Here is a 15,498-nt window from a genome sequence, read left to right on the forward strand (position 1 = left end):
GCCCATGTGTAGAGGGCATGGCCAGTCTCCAGAGGGGGTGTGACCAGTCAGAGGTTTGACTAACCATTAGAGAGTGCATGGTCTGGCGCCTTGATAAATACTGTATATATAGTATATACTGCTAGTGCATGCATGATAACATACCAGATTAATAACAGCATTGCACTGTTGAAAATACACCATAGTCTTGTGCAGTATAAGGTAACATATATACAGATTGAGTATCCCATATCCAAATATTCCGAAATACAGAATTTTTTGAGTGAGACTGAGATAGTGAATCCTTTGTTTTCTGATGGCTTAATGTACACAAACTTTGTTTAATACACAAAGTTATTAAAATATTGTATTAAATGACCTTCAGGCTGTGTGTATAAGGTGTATATGATAAACATAAATGAATTGTGTGAATGAAGACACACTTTGTTTAATACACAAAGTTATAAAAAATATTGGCTAAAATGACCTTCTGGCTGTGTGTATAAGGTGTATACGAAACATAAATGCATTCTGTGCTTAGACTTGGGTCCCATCACCATGATATCATTATGGTATGCAATTATTCCAAAATACGGAAAAATCCGATATCCAAAATACTGCTGGTTCCAAGCATTTTGGATAAGGGATACTCAACCTGTATAATGTGTAATTCAGTTGCACAGTCTGGAACCTGATCCTAAGAGGATGAGATGGGGCCCCAGGCACCCTGTACCCCTGTGGGCCAATCCAACCCTGGTTCCATGGATTTTATATGCTTTCATTGTTTGAAGTTTTACAAGCTCTCCTGCAGAACTCTGATTCATCTAGAATAGATTATCTCTTTACAGGGGTTTAGTATGAAATACCTACAATCAAAATCCCGACGGTCAAAATACCGGCAACAATTGACCGACAGTCAAAATCCCGACAAGGTAAAAATACCGTAATTTAAAATGTCGACAGGTCAAAAAGTTGACACAATTTTTTTTATTGTTTTTTTTAGTGTGTAGGTAAACATAGGTTGACATCAGAGGCGGAACTACCGGCAGTGCAGGCAGTGCACTGCACTGGGGCCCGCCTCTGTCCAGGGGCCCAAGCATGTAATGAGTCAAACTGACTCATTACATGCCGCTGTGCGCTGCGGGCAACCGCTGCCCGCAGCGCACAGCCGCCCGGCGAAGAGAGGAGAGGAGAGGAGCAGCGGTACTACAGACGGGGGAAGGAGGAGGAGGGAGGCTGAGAAGGGAGCCGCAGCAGCGCTTTGTTACTGGTGGAGGCGCTGCTGCTGCTGCCCCTCTGCTTCCCTATAGGCTGTCTTCCGAGAACAGCCTATAGGGAAGCAGAGGGGCAGCAGCAGCAGCGCCTCCACCAGTAACACAGCGCTGCTGCGGCTCCCTTCTCAGCCTCCCTCCTCCTCCTTCTCTCCAGCCCGGGAATCGTCTCTGACGCTGCACCGAGGAGCCTGAGCCAGCGGAGAGGGTAAGTATAATTCTTTCTTTCTTTCTTTCTTTCTTTCTTTCTTTCTTTCTTTCTTTCTTTCCTTCTTTCTTTCCTTCTTTCCTTCTTTCTTGTGCCTGCCTGCCGCAATGTGTAAAAATGGGGGACTACCTGCCGCACTGTGTAAAAATGGGGGACTACCTGCTGCACTGTGTAAAAAGGGGGGACTACCTGCCGCAATGTGTAAAAAGGGGGGCATACCTGCCGCAATGTGTAAAAAGGGGGGACTGCCTGCAGCAATGTGTAAAAAGGGGGGACTGCCTGCCGCAATGTGTAAAAAGGGGGGACTGCCTGCCGCAATGTGTAAAAAGGGGGGACTGCCTGCCGCAATGTGTAAAAAGGGGGAATCAGCCTGCCGCAATGTGTAAAAATGGGGGACTGCCTGCCGCTATGTGTAAAAAGGGGTAATCTGCCCGACGCAATGTGTAAAAAGGGGAATCTGCCTGCCGTAATGTGTAAAAAAGGGGGACTGCCTGACGCTATGTGTAAAACAGGGGGACTGCCTGACGCTATGTGTAAAAATGGGGAATCTGCCTGCTGCTATGTGTAAAAATGGGGAATCTGCCTGCCGTAATGTGTAAAAATGGGGACGCTGTCTGCCGTAATGTGTAACAAGGGCACGCTGTCTGCCGTAATGTGTAAAAATGGGGACGCTGTCTGCCGTAATGTGTAACAAGGGCACGCTGTCTGCCGTAATGTGTAACAAGGGCACGCTGTCTGCCGTAATGTGTAACAAGGGCACGCGGTCTGCCGTAATGTGTAACAAGGGCACGCTGTCTGCCGTAATGTGTAAAAAGGGCACGCTGTCTGCCGCTATGTGTAACAAGGGCACGCTGTCTGCTGTAATGTGTAAAAAGGGCACGCTGTCTGCCGTAATGTGTAACAAGGGCACGCGGTCTGCCGTTATGTGTAAAAAGGGCACGCTGTCTGCTGTAATGTGTAAAAAGAGGAATCTGTTCGCTGTAAGGAGTAAAAGGGTCTCTACCTGGTGTAGTGGTGCTACTGTGCGGCGTAATTTGAATAATGGAGACTACTGTGTTGGTATTATTTTGTGGCCACACCCCTTCCCCACGAAGCCACGCCACTATGTATTTTTGCGCGCGCCTACGGCGCGCACTGCCCCTGGGGTGGACTTGGATGGGGGGGGGGGGGGCCAAAGCATTTTGTCGCACCTGGGCCCACCGCTTGCTTGTTCCGCCACTGGTTGACATGGACACCATATACGTTTACAACATCTCCTCGCATGGCTCGCTGCGCTCACCATGCTTCGGGCACGGTGCCTCGCTGCGCTCGGCACACTATTATATTCCCCCTCCAGGTCCACTGGGATGGTAAATTATGAACAGATCGATCACAATGAAAAAATCATGAAAAACTTATGTCAACTTTTTGACCTGCCGACATTTTAAATGTTGATATTTTGACCTTGTCGGTATTTTAACCATGACAGGATTTTGACTGTCGGGATTTTGATTGTAGGTAAATTGACCGCATCCCCTTTACAGAAGTGCCTCCTTATGCTTCCTTAAATAGTAGTAAAAATATGTGGATCTTCTAAAAAAATAAAATGCATTGGAAAAAAAGCTGTCTACCTTAGTATGGCTGAGCAGGTGACACTATTTTCTGCCTTTATATTATATTTAGATTTTGCTAATTATATTGATCTGTAACTGAATACAATATCCATTTTCCAAGCTGCTAAAGGAAGGGCATTATACCATGAGAAAAGGGTGACAGCTGGTAGATAGCACTATGAGGGAGAACTAGAAAACACATATCAATTCAAATTAAAAAAATCGTTTCTTACTTTAATGTTTGTGTATACTGTCTAAGATATTCCTTCAGCTCCTGGTCTTTCTCATAGGCCTCCAGCACAGTGTGTGCTTCATCGTGGTGATAACAATAGATTTTATACACATCTTCTAGTGGGCATTTAATCTCCAGAAACAATTCACCTACAAACAGAGAGATAGATAAATACATTTCTGAAGAAGTTTGTGCTGTTGTCATTATGTTCATGTAATAATTTATTGTTCGCCTCCTCAGTTCTATGGTTCATGGAACTGGCAGCTTTAAAATCCACAAATACACAATAAATAAAGAAGATAATTTCCAGCGCTGTTGTTATTACTTCCTGCTCTTTTTTCCTTGTTGCAGATATAACCAGCAGAGCACTGGATGGACAGGTATAATCCTGTATTTTCTGCATCACACACGGTTTATGTTAGACTTTGCAGATCCACCTGGATCTCTGCAAACTAGGAGGCACCTTTACAGACGTTAGAAAGCTCAGGACATTGTAATTGGTATATACAGTATGACCCAATAACCAGGGCTGCTATGCTGGATAGGAAACAGATTTTGTCAGCTTCCACATTTTTTTTTATGTGTGTGTATTGAGTTGCATGCATTATTAGATATTAAGGGATTGATTGATTGATTGATTGATTGATTGATTAATCATTCAACACTGAATGTAAATACAATAGCATCTGGAGATTACAAATACCCGAATTATCTTAGTGTCAGAATTGTAGCAAATGCCAAAAAAGACATTACCTGCAGTGATTTTATTTCTTCCTTGCTTTTTATTAACTGAACTTAAACATTATATCATATACAATATTGTATACTGTTTGATGTGCTCTGCTCCAATGAAAAATTGTTGCAAACAGTGGCGGCTCCGGAGGTGGGGCTGCAGCACAGTCCAAAGTGCAAATAGGGGAGCCACCCCAACTGCCAGGGAGTCAGTTTGGGGTGACAGCTGATGTGGCTCCCCTATTTGAACTTTGGGCTGCACTGGAGGAGGAACCATTACTGGTCGCAAATAAAGATTGTCCTAATAGGGGAAATTGAGGATGGGTTGAGTGGGTGGAAGGGTTTATCTAGGAGTTGAGATTGGAGGACGTAGGTATAATCATAAGGAAGATTCAAAATAAAAGTACAGTATGATAGCACTTGAGGGGGTGTATATGAGGGCAGGGTTTATTATCCATATTACAAATGAACCATGTCTGGAAAAATGTGTGAGATTTATTATACGGATATGATGTTCTTTTTGCTTCCATCATAGCCAGGTGACAAATTTTGTTAATTACCATCTGTAAAGCGTGAGGGTCTAAGTGTTTCAAGTGGTAACTATGAAGCCTCTAGCTGCATTGAAGATCTGAGTAGCCAAATTATTTATTGGCTTGGCCAGACTTTCTATGGGAAGCCCCAGGATGTAGGACCTCAGGTTCCTAGTGATTGCTATGCTGGTCACTTTACTGAGATTTATTTATTCTGCTTCATTGTCCAAATGGGCAAACAATAAACATAGAGTTACAAATTAAATAATCAGGCTCAAAACCCCCAGTATAAACATGAAATTAATAATTAACGATCTGATGATCACTATTGATAATTACACTTGAGTATTCTGCTCCCTAACATACAGCTCTGAATTGTTTAAGAAATCTAAACACATGAAATGATAATCAAATCATTAAAAGAGCGCATGAAATCTGATAAGCTAATGCATTTAATTTACCGATATATAATTAATTATAAAACACAATATGAAAACACAATAAATAATGATACCCTGCAGGTAGACTGTAGTCCAAACTATTAACTGTTAGGACTTCAGTCTACTTTTTAGGGTATCATTATTTGCTGTGTTTTAATCTTATGTTTTATAATTAATTACATATTGGAAAATAAAAACTGTATGCATTATTTTATCAGATTTCATGAACTCCCTTTAAATAATTTGATTATCAGTTCATGTGTAAACATTAAACAGAAATATATGACATTTATATGACGCACATATAATTTATTTATAATTTACTTATAATTTAGCTTTTATCTCTAACACATTAGGATTGCTCTCTTCAAAGTATTAAAGATAGGATGTACAAATATATATATATATATATATAAACAAACAAACAAACAAACAAAGAAACAAACAAACAAACAAACAAACAAACAGAAAACCCAGCACTCACCAAAGTAAGCTCACTTATCCTAAACAATTCAATAAATAGTATGGGCTACATGCACCCCACCCTGTGAGTGGTAAGTGCAGCTGTGTACCCCTCTTCTGGGATGGCGAGTGCTGTGTTACGTGCACCCCACCCTTTGAGTGGTTAGTGCATTGCTGTACCCCACTTCTGGGGTGGCGAGTGCTGTGGTTTTCTATTTGTGTATATATATATATATATATATATATATATATAGAGAGAGAGAGAGAAAGAGGAAGAAGGTGGCACTCAGAGAGAGTCTGTAATACGTGCAAACAGCAGTGGTTTACTGTGTCCTCATCAACGTTTCTGGGCTAGTCACCCCTTCATCAGGATAACGAAATGTTAATGAGGACATATTAAATCACTGCTATTTGCACATATTACAGACTCCGAGTGCCGCATTCCTCTTCCTTCTATATGCATATGGGGGTGCTGTGCCTCCTAAGGAAGGCACCAGAGCAAGTTCCACGCTTAATATACATCACAGAGTGCAGATTATTTGGTATAGTGTGTATATATATATATATATATATATATATATATAAAATTATATACACAAACACCAACAGGGTGCTTATGGTGTAGTAACTTCCATAAACCATTAATGATGCTGCAATAAACGTTACTCGTACATTTTTCAAACTTTACATTTTTTCTTATCTGAATGTATTCCACTGTAGGCATCATCTTTTTACAGATTTAATTCTTCTTCCACAGTGTCTATTTGTGAGTTTAGTGGGACTTAGATTAGTGTAAGGATATCTTTCCATCGAATGCACCCAAGAAACACGGCCCATAGCCAATCACTGAATAATAAATCAATTGTCAGAGCTCCGTCTGCAGCGCGTGGGACTCACGGTGGCGCTGTGCTGCCTCAGTCTGGTGGGGGTGTCCGTCCTCAGTCCCTTTGGGCGGTGTGTGTCTGGTGGGGTACTGGTGTGGTGTTGTCTTCGGGGGAGGAAACAGGAGTGGTGACAGGATGGGAGAACAGGATAAATGACAGGACCAGGGGCGTTTTAAAAGAAGAGGGGACCCGCGTGCAGCCTCTGTTGCGGGCCCCCTCCTCTCCGGCAGCTAGTAGACTCTGGCATAATGCCAGAATCTACTGCATATGTGCATGTCTCCGGGAACATGGCGCCCGTGCCCTGTTCCCGGGGGCATCTCCAGTGCGCATGTGGAAATCACTTGGACTCCGGAGGGGTAAGTATACTATATGGGGGCAGTGTGCGCGGGACCTAGGGGCCCATGTGCACCGCACACACTGCACCCAGGATATGTGATGGGAGGGGAGAGCTGAAAAGGTTTCAGGAGGAGGGAAGTGGTGACAGGAGGGGAGAGCAAGAGGCAGGTGTTACAAGTATAATGGCAAAAATAAGTACTCCAGAAAATTTTCGTAAATAACCATGGCCGGCACAACCCGCTCAGCAAGGGCGCACATTGCGGGGAGACACTGGGCTGGAAAGGTGTATTCCCCGCTTTGCTACCCTGTTGTTGTTGCCAGCTGTATGACAGGCAGTGATGCCGGCAGCATGAAGTGCGGCTCCCCATGTCAGGTCCCTCCAGCTTCCTCCATCCTCTTTCCTCCCCACTGCACTCATCAATCTGTATGACAAGCAGAGACACTTGCAGCTTGAAGTGGCAGATCTGCAGTCTTCAATCCACCCGCTGATCTCCTGGGTAAGTACTGAACTCCGCCCTCTCTCCCCTCCCCTCCTTTAGGCACTATATGTATAAGCAGTACTAATACTGTGGGCAGCGGTGTTTCTAGAGAGGAGGGGACCCTTGTGCCAACTCCGTGTGTCGGCCCCCTCCTCTCCTGTAGCCGTTATTGCTGCTGTAAGCGCTCTCAGCGCTGAGACTCTGGCACAGTGCCAGAGTCTACAGCGCATGCGCAGGACTCTGAAAAATGGCCACCGCACCATTTTTTCGGAGTCCTGTGCATGCGCTGTAGACTCTGGCACTGTGCCAGAGTCTCTAGTGCTCAGTGCACTAGCAACGGCGGTGACGGCTACAGGGGAGGAGGGGGCCCACATACAGTCACCGATGGATGCCAGAAAGGTAAGTATAGAAGAAATGGGTGCAGTGTGTGTGGTGGGGGCCCCCTCTGGACCCAGAGGCCCGTGTGCACCACACACACTGCACCCATTATAGATATGCCAGTGACTGTGGGCATTATGTGCATAAGCAGCACTACTATTGTGGGCATTATGGGACTAATTCAGACCTGGTTGCTGTTGTGTGAATTTGCAAGACGGGCGATTATCGATCAACTGCGCATGCGTATAGATCGTAGTGTGCATGCGCAAGGCCAAACTGCAAAAGAATCCAGCATCTTTTTTGATCGATATGCGTACGCAAGTTGATTGACAGGGTGCAGACTTTTGGGGTGGTATCTGGCCATTTTCCGGGCGTGTCAGGCAGGGCCGGTGCAAGGTCTCTCGGCACCCTAGGCAAAACTTCTGCCTACTGCCCCTACCTGCCCTTCAGGAGAAAGGCATACTGCTGCTGACCCTCACCCCGTCTGTTGCATGGCTGCTTCCTTCTCGCCATCTCCGCAGTCCGTGTGGTCTCCTGCCCCCCCCCCACCACTCCACTATTTTAAATGTCTTCTGTTCTATCCCCTCCACCATCTGTGTGCATGCAGCTGACCATCTCCGCCCCCCCTCCCCCCCAGACTGCTGCTCTCCCCCTCTTTGCTGCTCTCCCCCTCTTTTCTTATTAAATGCAGAAAGTGCACTGTGCAGCCACCTTACCTGCAGGCTGCAATGCAGAGTTGGGACTGAGTAGTCTGTGAAAGAGCCTGGAATGAAGAGCAGCGCCACATGTCACCCCCAGCCAGGACTCCAGGAGCTGTCAAAGTTACTGCCTGTGCCGGGTGGATGCTGCAACGCAGGAGCTTGGGAGTCGCGGCTACTGTAGATACGAGTGCCAGGGGAATTGCGGCGGCTATGAGATGTAGGACCACACTAACTTTTTCATGCAGATGTAGCAAGCCGCCCCTTCAGGTCCCGGCGCCCCTAGGCAGCTGCCTAAAGCTGCCTAGTGGAAGCTCCGGCCCTGGTGTCAGGACAAACGCAGGCATTTCCAAGCGTTTTCATAGAGGCTGTGTGACATCAGCTCCGGCCCCGAACAGTTTGTTTCTATCGCACTGCAGAACTAGGTCCTGGGCTACGCAAAGACTACACAGACCGGAAAAATCATTAGATGGTGAGTTGCGAATGGATTTGCAGCTGACTGGCTTTTGCAAAGCTTTTCGCATGGCATACACAGACTTGCACGGTGCGGGTATTCACTCTGTCGGGACGGTAATGATCTGATCGCAAACCTCTGCAAACTCACAGAGGAGTGATCAGGTCTGAATTAAGCCCTATGTGTATAAGAAGCATTACTACTGTAGGCATTATGTGTGTAAGTGGCATTACTACTATGAGCATTATGTGTGTAAGCGGCATTACTACTGTGAGCGTTATGTGTATAAGCAACACTACTACTGGGGACATTGTGTGTGTAAGCGGCATTACTACTGTGAGCGTTATGTGTATAAGCAACACTACTACTTGGGACATTGTGTGAGTAAGCGGCATTACTACTGTGAGCGTTATGTGTATAAGCAACACTACTACTGGGGACATTATGTGTGTAAGCGGCATTACTACTGTGAGCGTTATGTGTATAAGCAACACTTCTACTGGGGACATTGTGTGTGTAAGCGGCATTACTACTGTGAGCGTTATGTGTATAAGCAACACTACTACTGGGGACATTGTGTGAGTAAGCGGCATTACTACTGTGAGCGTTATGTGTATAAGCAACACTACTACTGGGGACATTGTGTGTGTAAGCGGCATTACTACTGTGAGCGTTATGTGTATAAGCAACACTACTACTGGGGACATTGTGTGTGTAAGCGGCATTACTACTGTGAGCGTTATGTGTATAAGCAACACTACTACTGGGGACATTGTGTGTGTAAGCGGCATTACTACTGTGAGCGTTATGTGTATAAGCAACACTACTACTGGGGACATTGTGTGTGTAAGCGGCATTACTACTGTGAGCGTTATGTGTATAAGCAACACTACTACTGGGGACATTGTGTGAGTAAGCGGCATTACTACTGTGAGCGTTATGTGTATAAGCAACACTACTACTGGGGACATTGTGTGTGTAAGCGGCATTACTACTGTGAGCGTTATGTGTATAAGCAACACTACTACTGGGGACATTGTGTGTGTAAGCGGCATTACTACTGTGAGCGTTATGTGTATAAGCAACACTACTACTGGGGACATTGTGTGTGTAAGCGGCATTACTACTGTGAGCGTTATGTGTATAAGCAACACTACTACTGGGGACATTGTGTGTGTAAGCGGCATTACTACTGTGAGCGTTATGTGTATAAGCAACACTACTACTGGGGACATTGTGTGTGTAAGCGGCATTACTACTGTGAGCGTTATGTGTATAAGCAACACTACTACTGGGGACATTGTGTGTGTAAGCGGCATTACTACTGTGAGCGTTATGTGTATAAGCAACACTACTACTGGGGACATTGTGTGTGTAAGCGGCATTACTACTGTGAGCGTTATGTGTATAAGCAACACTACTACTGGGGACATTGTGTGTGTAAGCGGCATTACTACTGTGAGCGTTATGTGTATAAGCAACACTACTACTGGGGACATTGTGTGAGTAAGCGGCATTACTACTGTGAGCGTTATGTGTATAAGCAACACTACTACTGGGGACATTGTGTGTGTAAGCGGCATTACTACTGTGAGCGTTATGTGTATAAGCAACACTACTACTGGGGACATTGTGTGTGTAAGCGGCATTACTACTGTGAGCGTTATGTGTATAAGCAACACTACTACTGGGGACATTGTGTGTGTAAGCGGCATTACTACTGTGAGCGTTATGTGTATAAGCAACACTACTACTGGGGACATTGTGTGTGTAAGCGGCATTACTACTGTGAGCGTTATGTGTATAAGCAACACTACTACTGGGGACATTGTGTGAGTAAGCGGCATTACTACTCTGGGCATTATGGGCCTGATTCAAGGTTGGACAAAAACGGATTTGCAGTTCCCGATTATCGATCTAATGGGTGGGTGGTAACTTGGCATTTACTGGGGGTGTCTGGAAAATGAGGAGTGTCTGGTGAAATGTCAGGAGCGTTTTATGGGAGTGCTGAAAGCCATAACAGAGGTCTATGGAGACGCAGTCTACAGGCAGGGTCAGAGCTATGCAGCATAGGGTGAGTCCATTGATGGTGCCGATACTTGCCACATAGCGCATGAAACAGCGAAATACGCAACAGTTCATCTACAGACGCAGTTCGGGAATGGCCATTTTAAACGGCAGCTCAGGGAGTGGTTATCTGAGTGCAGCAATGCAATTTGGTCAGCTATTGTGCTCAACCTTGAATCGGGCCCTATGTGAGTAAGCAGCATTACTACTGTGAGCATTACGTGTGTAAGCACCATTACTACTGTGGGCATTATGTGTGTAAGCGCTATTACTACTGTGGGCATTATGCGTGTAAGCGGTATTACTACTGTGAGCATTATGCGTGTAAGCGGTATTACTACTGTGAGCATTATATGTATAAGCGGCATTACTACTGTGGGCATTATATATAAGGGGCACTACTGTGGGCATTATGAGTAAGGGGCACTACTACTGTGGGCATTATGTGTATAAGCGACACTACTGTGTGCATTACGTGTGTAAGTGGCATTACTACTGTGGGTATTATGTGTAAGCTGCACTACTGTGGGCATTATGTATATAAGTGTCACTACTGCGGGTATTATCTGTATAATCGGCATTACTGTGGGCATTATATGTAAGGGGCACTACTATTCTAGTCATTATGGGGGTAATTCCAAGTTGATCGCAGCAGGAATTTTGTTAGCAGTTGGGCAAAACCATGTGCACTGCAGGTGGGGCAGATATAACATTTGCAGAGAGAGTTAGATTTGGGTGGGTTATATTGTTTCTGTGCAGGGTAAATAGTGGCTGCTTTATTTTTACACTGCAATTTAGATTTCAGTTTGAACACACCCCACCCAAATCTAACTCTCTCTGCATAAGTTATATCCCCCCCCCCCCCCCCCCCTGCAGTGCACATGGTTTTGCCCAGCTGTTAACAAATTTGCTGCTGCGATCATATCTGAATTAGGCCCAATATAAAGAAATGCATACATTGCAACCAGAAGTTTGACTACTGGTGTACTGTACTTTACAGTTAATCTAAACAAACATGAAAGTATAATATCTAGTAAAAATATTATTATTGGGCTGACTTGAGAACAGTGGGCAAAGATTTAACAAAAAACCTATTGTGTTGCCAGCATGTAACAATAGTCAGGACTATTTGTCCTGTGTGTTGTCTTGTACTATAGCTGGCTGTGAAACATGTCTGTGGTATTGACCGTGTACAGATTATTTGCTGATCAGTGTGAGAGAGAGATGATTATGAATACAAGGAAGTCAAAGTGCATCACACAATAATGAATCTGTCATGTGAATATCTACCTGTGTAATATGCTTTTATGTTGCCAAGCATTTTCTCTCATACACCTTTCAGACTAGCAAAAATATCCCAGGTTATTGTACGTGAACGCGCTGCAACTCAGGATTTTGCTTAGTCTGAATGGGTCCTTTTAAAAAAAAATAGGTTAAGCTACCTGGGTATCAACCATGGGCGATCACTGGTTCAACCCAGGTCGCGGTTCACAACATAGGAAGAGTCGGTGTTGGAGATGAGCTCATCCACAAGCACTGGCACTGCATCTGTGTGCAGTGACTTCAGCGATAGTCGGGTCCTGCTGCAAAAGGGGTCTCTACCGAGCCGCACACGAGTGCACGATTGGACCCGTGTGAAAAATTCCGGGTGAGACCCGGCTTTTGTCATCTGAAAGGGGGTATAAGTTATATGATGAGATTTGTTGTCTATAATAACATTTCCTATTTAAAAAAATCCCAAATCGTTCTTTTGACTGCAGTTTGTATTCCCTAAAAACTTTCCTTGCTGCATTTTCCTTTTATCTTTTTTACTTCTTTATTTTTCCTCTGTTCTTTGAAAAATCTTCATAAAAATCGTCATAAACTACAGTTAAAATCTGTCCCACAGCCTATGATTATGAACAAGATAATGGGGTATTGGTTGCTATCGACAACATCCAATCTTAAATAGAACTCCCATTTTAGTAAATTTACCCCAATGTATCACTGCAGTTAACATGGCTGCCCACACTATCTGACTGTGCCACTGGTGAAAAACTGTTATTAGAGACACAATAAGGCATTTTTGCTGATTCCCAACACTGTTTCTTGATCTCTCGCTTGCATTGTCATACAACAGCAACTAGTTAACATTTCTCAAACGCTAACTAATGAAGTCGGCAACTTTTCATTATATATATGATAAAATCAGCAGCTGCTAAAAATGAAGTCATCACGCTGGCATGTACTGAAAGTTTGTCTGAACTCTGGCCTATCTGATCCTCTCAGAGATGCACAGGAGAGAATGAAGGACCGTGATAGGCAGTGAGTGAAAGGAAAAGGAGAGTAGGAGAGAACGCTTTGGAGTGGGAAAGATAGACAAAGGGGGAGTGGGGGATGTATTTGAGGGAGAGAGAGAGGGGGGAGAAAGATTGAGAGAAAGTGAGGGTGTGGGATGGTGATGGGAACAGAATAAAAAAAAGCCAGGCAACGGCAGGCATTACAGATAGTTAATCTATATATCTATATACTATATATGCCAGGTCAGCTCAGTCAGCCCCTGACTCTTCCACATCTGCATTCTGTCCATCCCCTCCTCCTCTCTATTCACTGCTCCACACCCTTCCCCTATATCAGTGGTTTCCAAACTTTTTTGAATCACGGCGCCCTAGAATATTAGAATTTTTTTCACGGCAGCCCTAGGCCAAAAATTTCTTATTGAGAAATTTAGAAAGTAATATTACATTAAGTAGATCGCGTTTATATGTCTTCCTTAGGGTCAGTTGTGCGGTGAGGGACAAGATTTGCTTCTGTTTGGCCACATAATTTATGACTGGCAGCCACCAGCACTGGTTTTGCCTATTATATTGACCATGAATAATTTGAATTGGTCCTGGACCACCAACCCAGGGCACCCCTGCAAGTGTCCCGAGGCACCCGAGGGAGACACGGCACACAGTCTGGGAACCTCTGCCCTATATATATATATATTTGCTGTTCTGTCTTCCCCTCCCACCCTATATTTATATCTGACAGGTGAAGTTAATTACTCTACATTGATTAACCTGTCAAGGGGTGGGATATATTAGGCAGCAATTGAACACTCGGTTCTTAAAGTTAATGTGCAGTAGGCAGGAAAAATGGGCAAGTGTAAGGATCTGAGTGACTTTAGCTGGGGCCAAAATTGGTATTACTAGACGACTAGATCAGAGCATCTCCAAAATGCAGGTCTTGTTGGGGTGTTCCTGAAATGCAGGACCAGCTCTACCATAAGGCAGGTTTAGGCAGGTGCCTAGCGTGCCGGGATCGGGATCCGGTCTGAAGATCGACAGTGTCTAGGTCGACAATGTTTAGGTCGACCACTATAGGTCGACAGTCACTATGTCGACATGGATGGAAGGTCAACAGGGTTTCTAGGTCGACATGTGCTAGGTCGACAGGTCTGTCGATAAAACGAACCACACCCCCGGGATCTAGGGGGTGCCACTAAGTCTAAGTATCACAGCTGTGGAATTTAAAAGATGCTATCTCTGCTGTTTTACCTGAGGAATTGGAAAGTGGGTATTGATGGTGGCAGTGGTGCAGTAAGCTCAAGTTTTGCCTAGGGTGTAAAAAAAAAACGGCTGGTATGCAGTGGTTAGTACCTACCACAAGTGGTCCAAGGAAGGACAACCAGTGAACTAATGACAGGGTTATGAGTGCACAAGGCTCATTAAAGTGCACATGCTGTGCCCTGTTGACTGCTGAACGCACCTACAATGAGCTTGTAAGCATCAGAACTGGACCATGGAGCAATGGAAGAAGTCTGGTCTGATGAATCACATATTCTATACATCATGATAATGGCCAGGTGCATGTGCGTCATTTACTTGGGGAGGAGATGGCACCAGAATGCACTATGGGATGAAGGCAAGCAGGTGGAGGCAGTGTGATGCTCTGGGTAATGTTCTGCTGGGAAACCTTAGGTCCTACCATTCATGTGGATGTTACTTTGAGACAAACCACCTACCAAACCAAGATTGTTGCAGACTAAGTACACCCCTTCATGTTTTAGCAGCATAATACACACTGCCACACTGCAAATATTGTTCAGGAATGGTTTGAGGGTACATGTACATACATCTCATTCCGAGATAGCATGGTGGCCATGATTAGAATAGATATTGCTTCCCCATATAGCAGTATGGTAAGAGCGATTAATAGAAGCATGGAAAGCTCTGCTTTCTGTTTTTCTTCTAAAAAAAATTGACATCTCTGGATGGCATAAGGAGGCTTCTGATTGGAGTAGAGCAGCAAAGACTTCTGTCTTCCTGCATTATCCATGATCTCTCTGCCGCCTTCTATAAGCCAATCAGCGTAGCCCCAAGAAGTGATTGATGTACAATCAAACTGGGACATGTAGTTCTCCCACCAATTATCTGGTGCAAATAGTTCTCACAAAATGTGCTAAGTAATTATAGTTAAAACAGGGGGAAATCCCGCAGTACAGCAGCATGGACTCACCTCCAGGGCTGGGATCCGGCTCCTGCCATAGGTGACTGATCTCTACCACACTGTCCTATGGACCTCCCCACAGGGGGCACCTACTGCCCATGCCCTAGCCAGTGATTGCAGGGTGTTATCAACAGTCACAGTGGCTCAGGGCATTCTTATATTGGGCATCTCCCCTGCTGGTCATGACACTGATCGCCTAAATGCTTAGTTCTCAACATGTTCTCAAACTCCCCCCCTCGCCCACCGCCTGCCTTCCTGCTGCTGGATAAAGCTGCCTGGGACT

The 15,498-nt window shown here is 44.8% G+C and overlaps 1 protein-coding gene across 1 annotated transcript in view; it reads right to left on the reverse strand.

Moving 5' to 3' along the window:
• Positions 1-15,498, reverse strand: part of ARHGEF38 (Rho guanine nucleotide exchange factor 38) — a 159,700-nt gene that overhangs the window by 114,597 nt on the left and 29,605 nt on the right. The window contains exon 4 of the mRNA XM_063919288.1: positions 3,284-3,431. Coding sequence (XP_063775358.1) covers positions 3,284-3,431 — 148 coding nt within the window. The remainder of the gene's footprint in view (positions 1-3,283; positions 3,432-15,498) is intronic.

Source organism: Pseudophryne corroboree, chromosome 1 (genome assembly GCF_028390025.1).
Source record: "Pseudophryne corroboree isolate aPseCor3 chromosome 1, aPseCor3.hap2, whole genome shotgun sequence".
Taxonomy (NCBI): Eukaryota; Metazoa; Chordata; class Amphibia; order Anura; family Myobatrachidae; genus Pseudophryne; species Pseudophryne corroboree.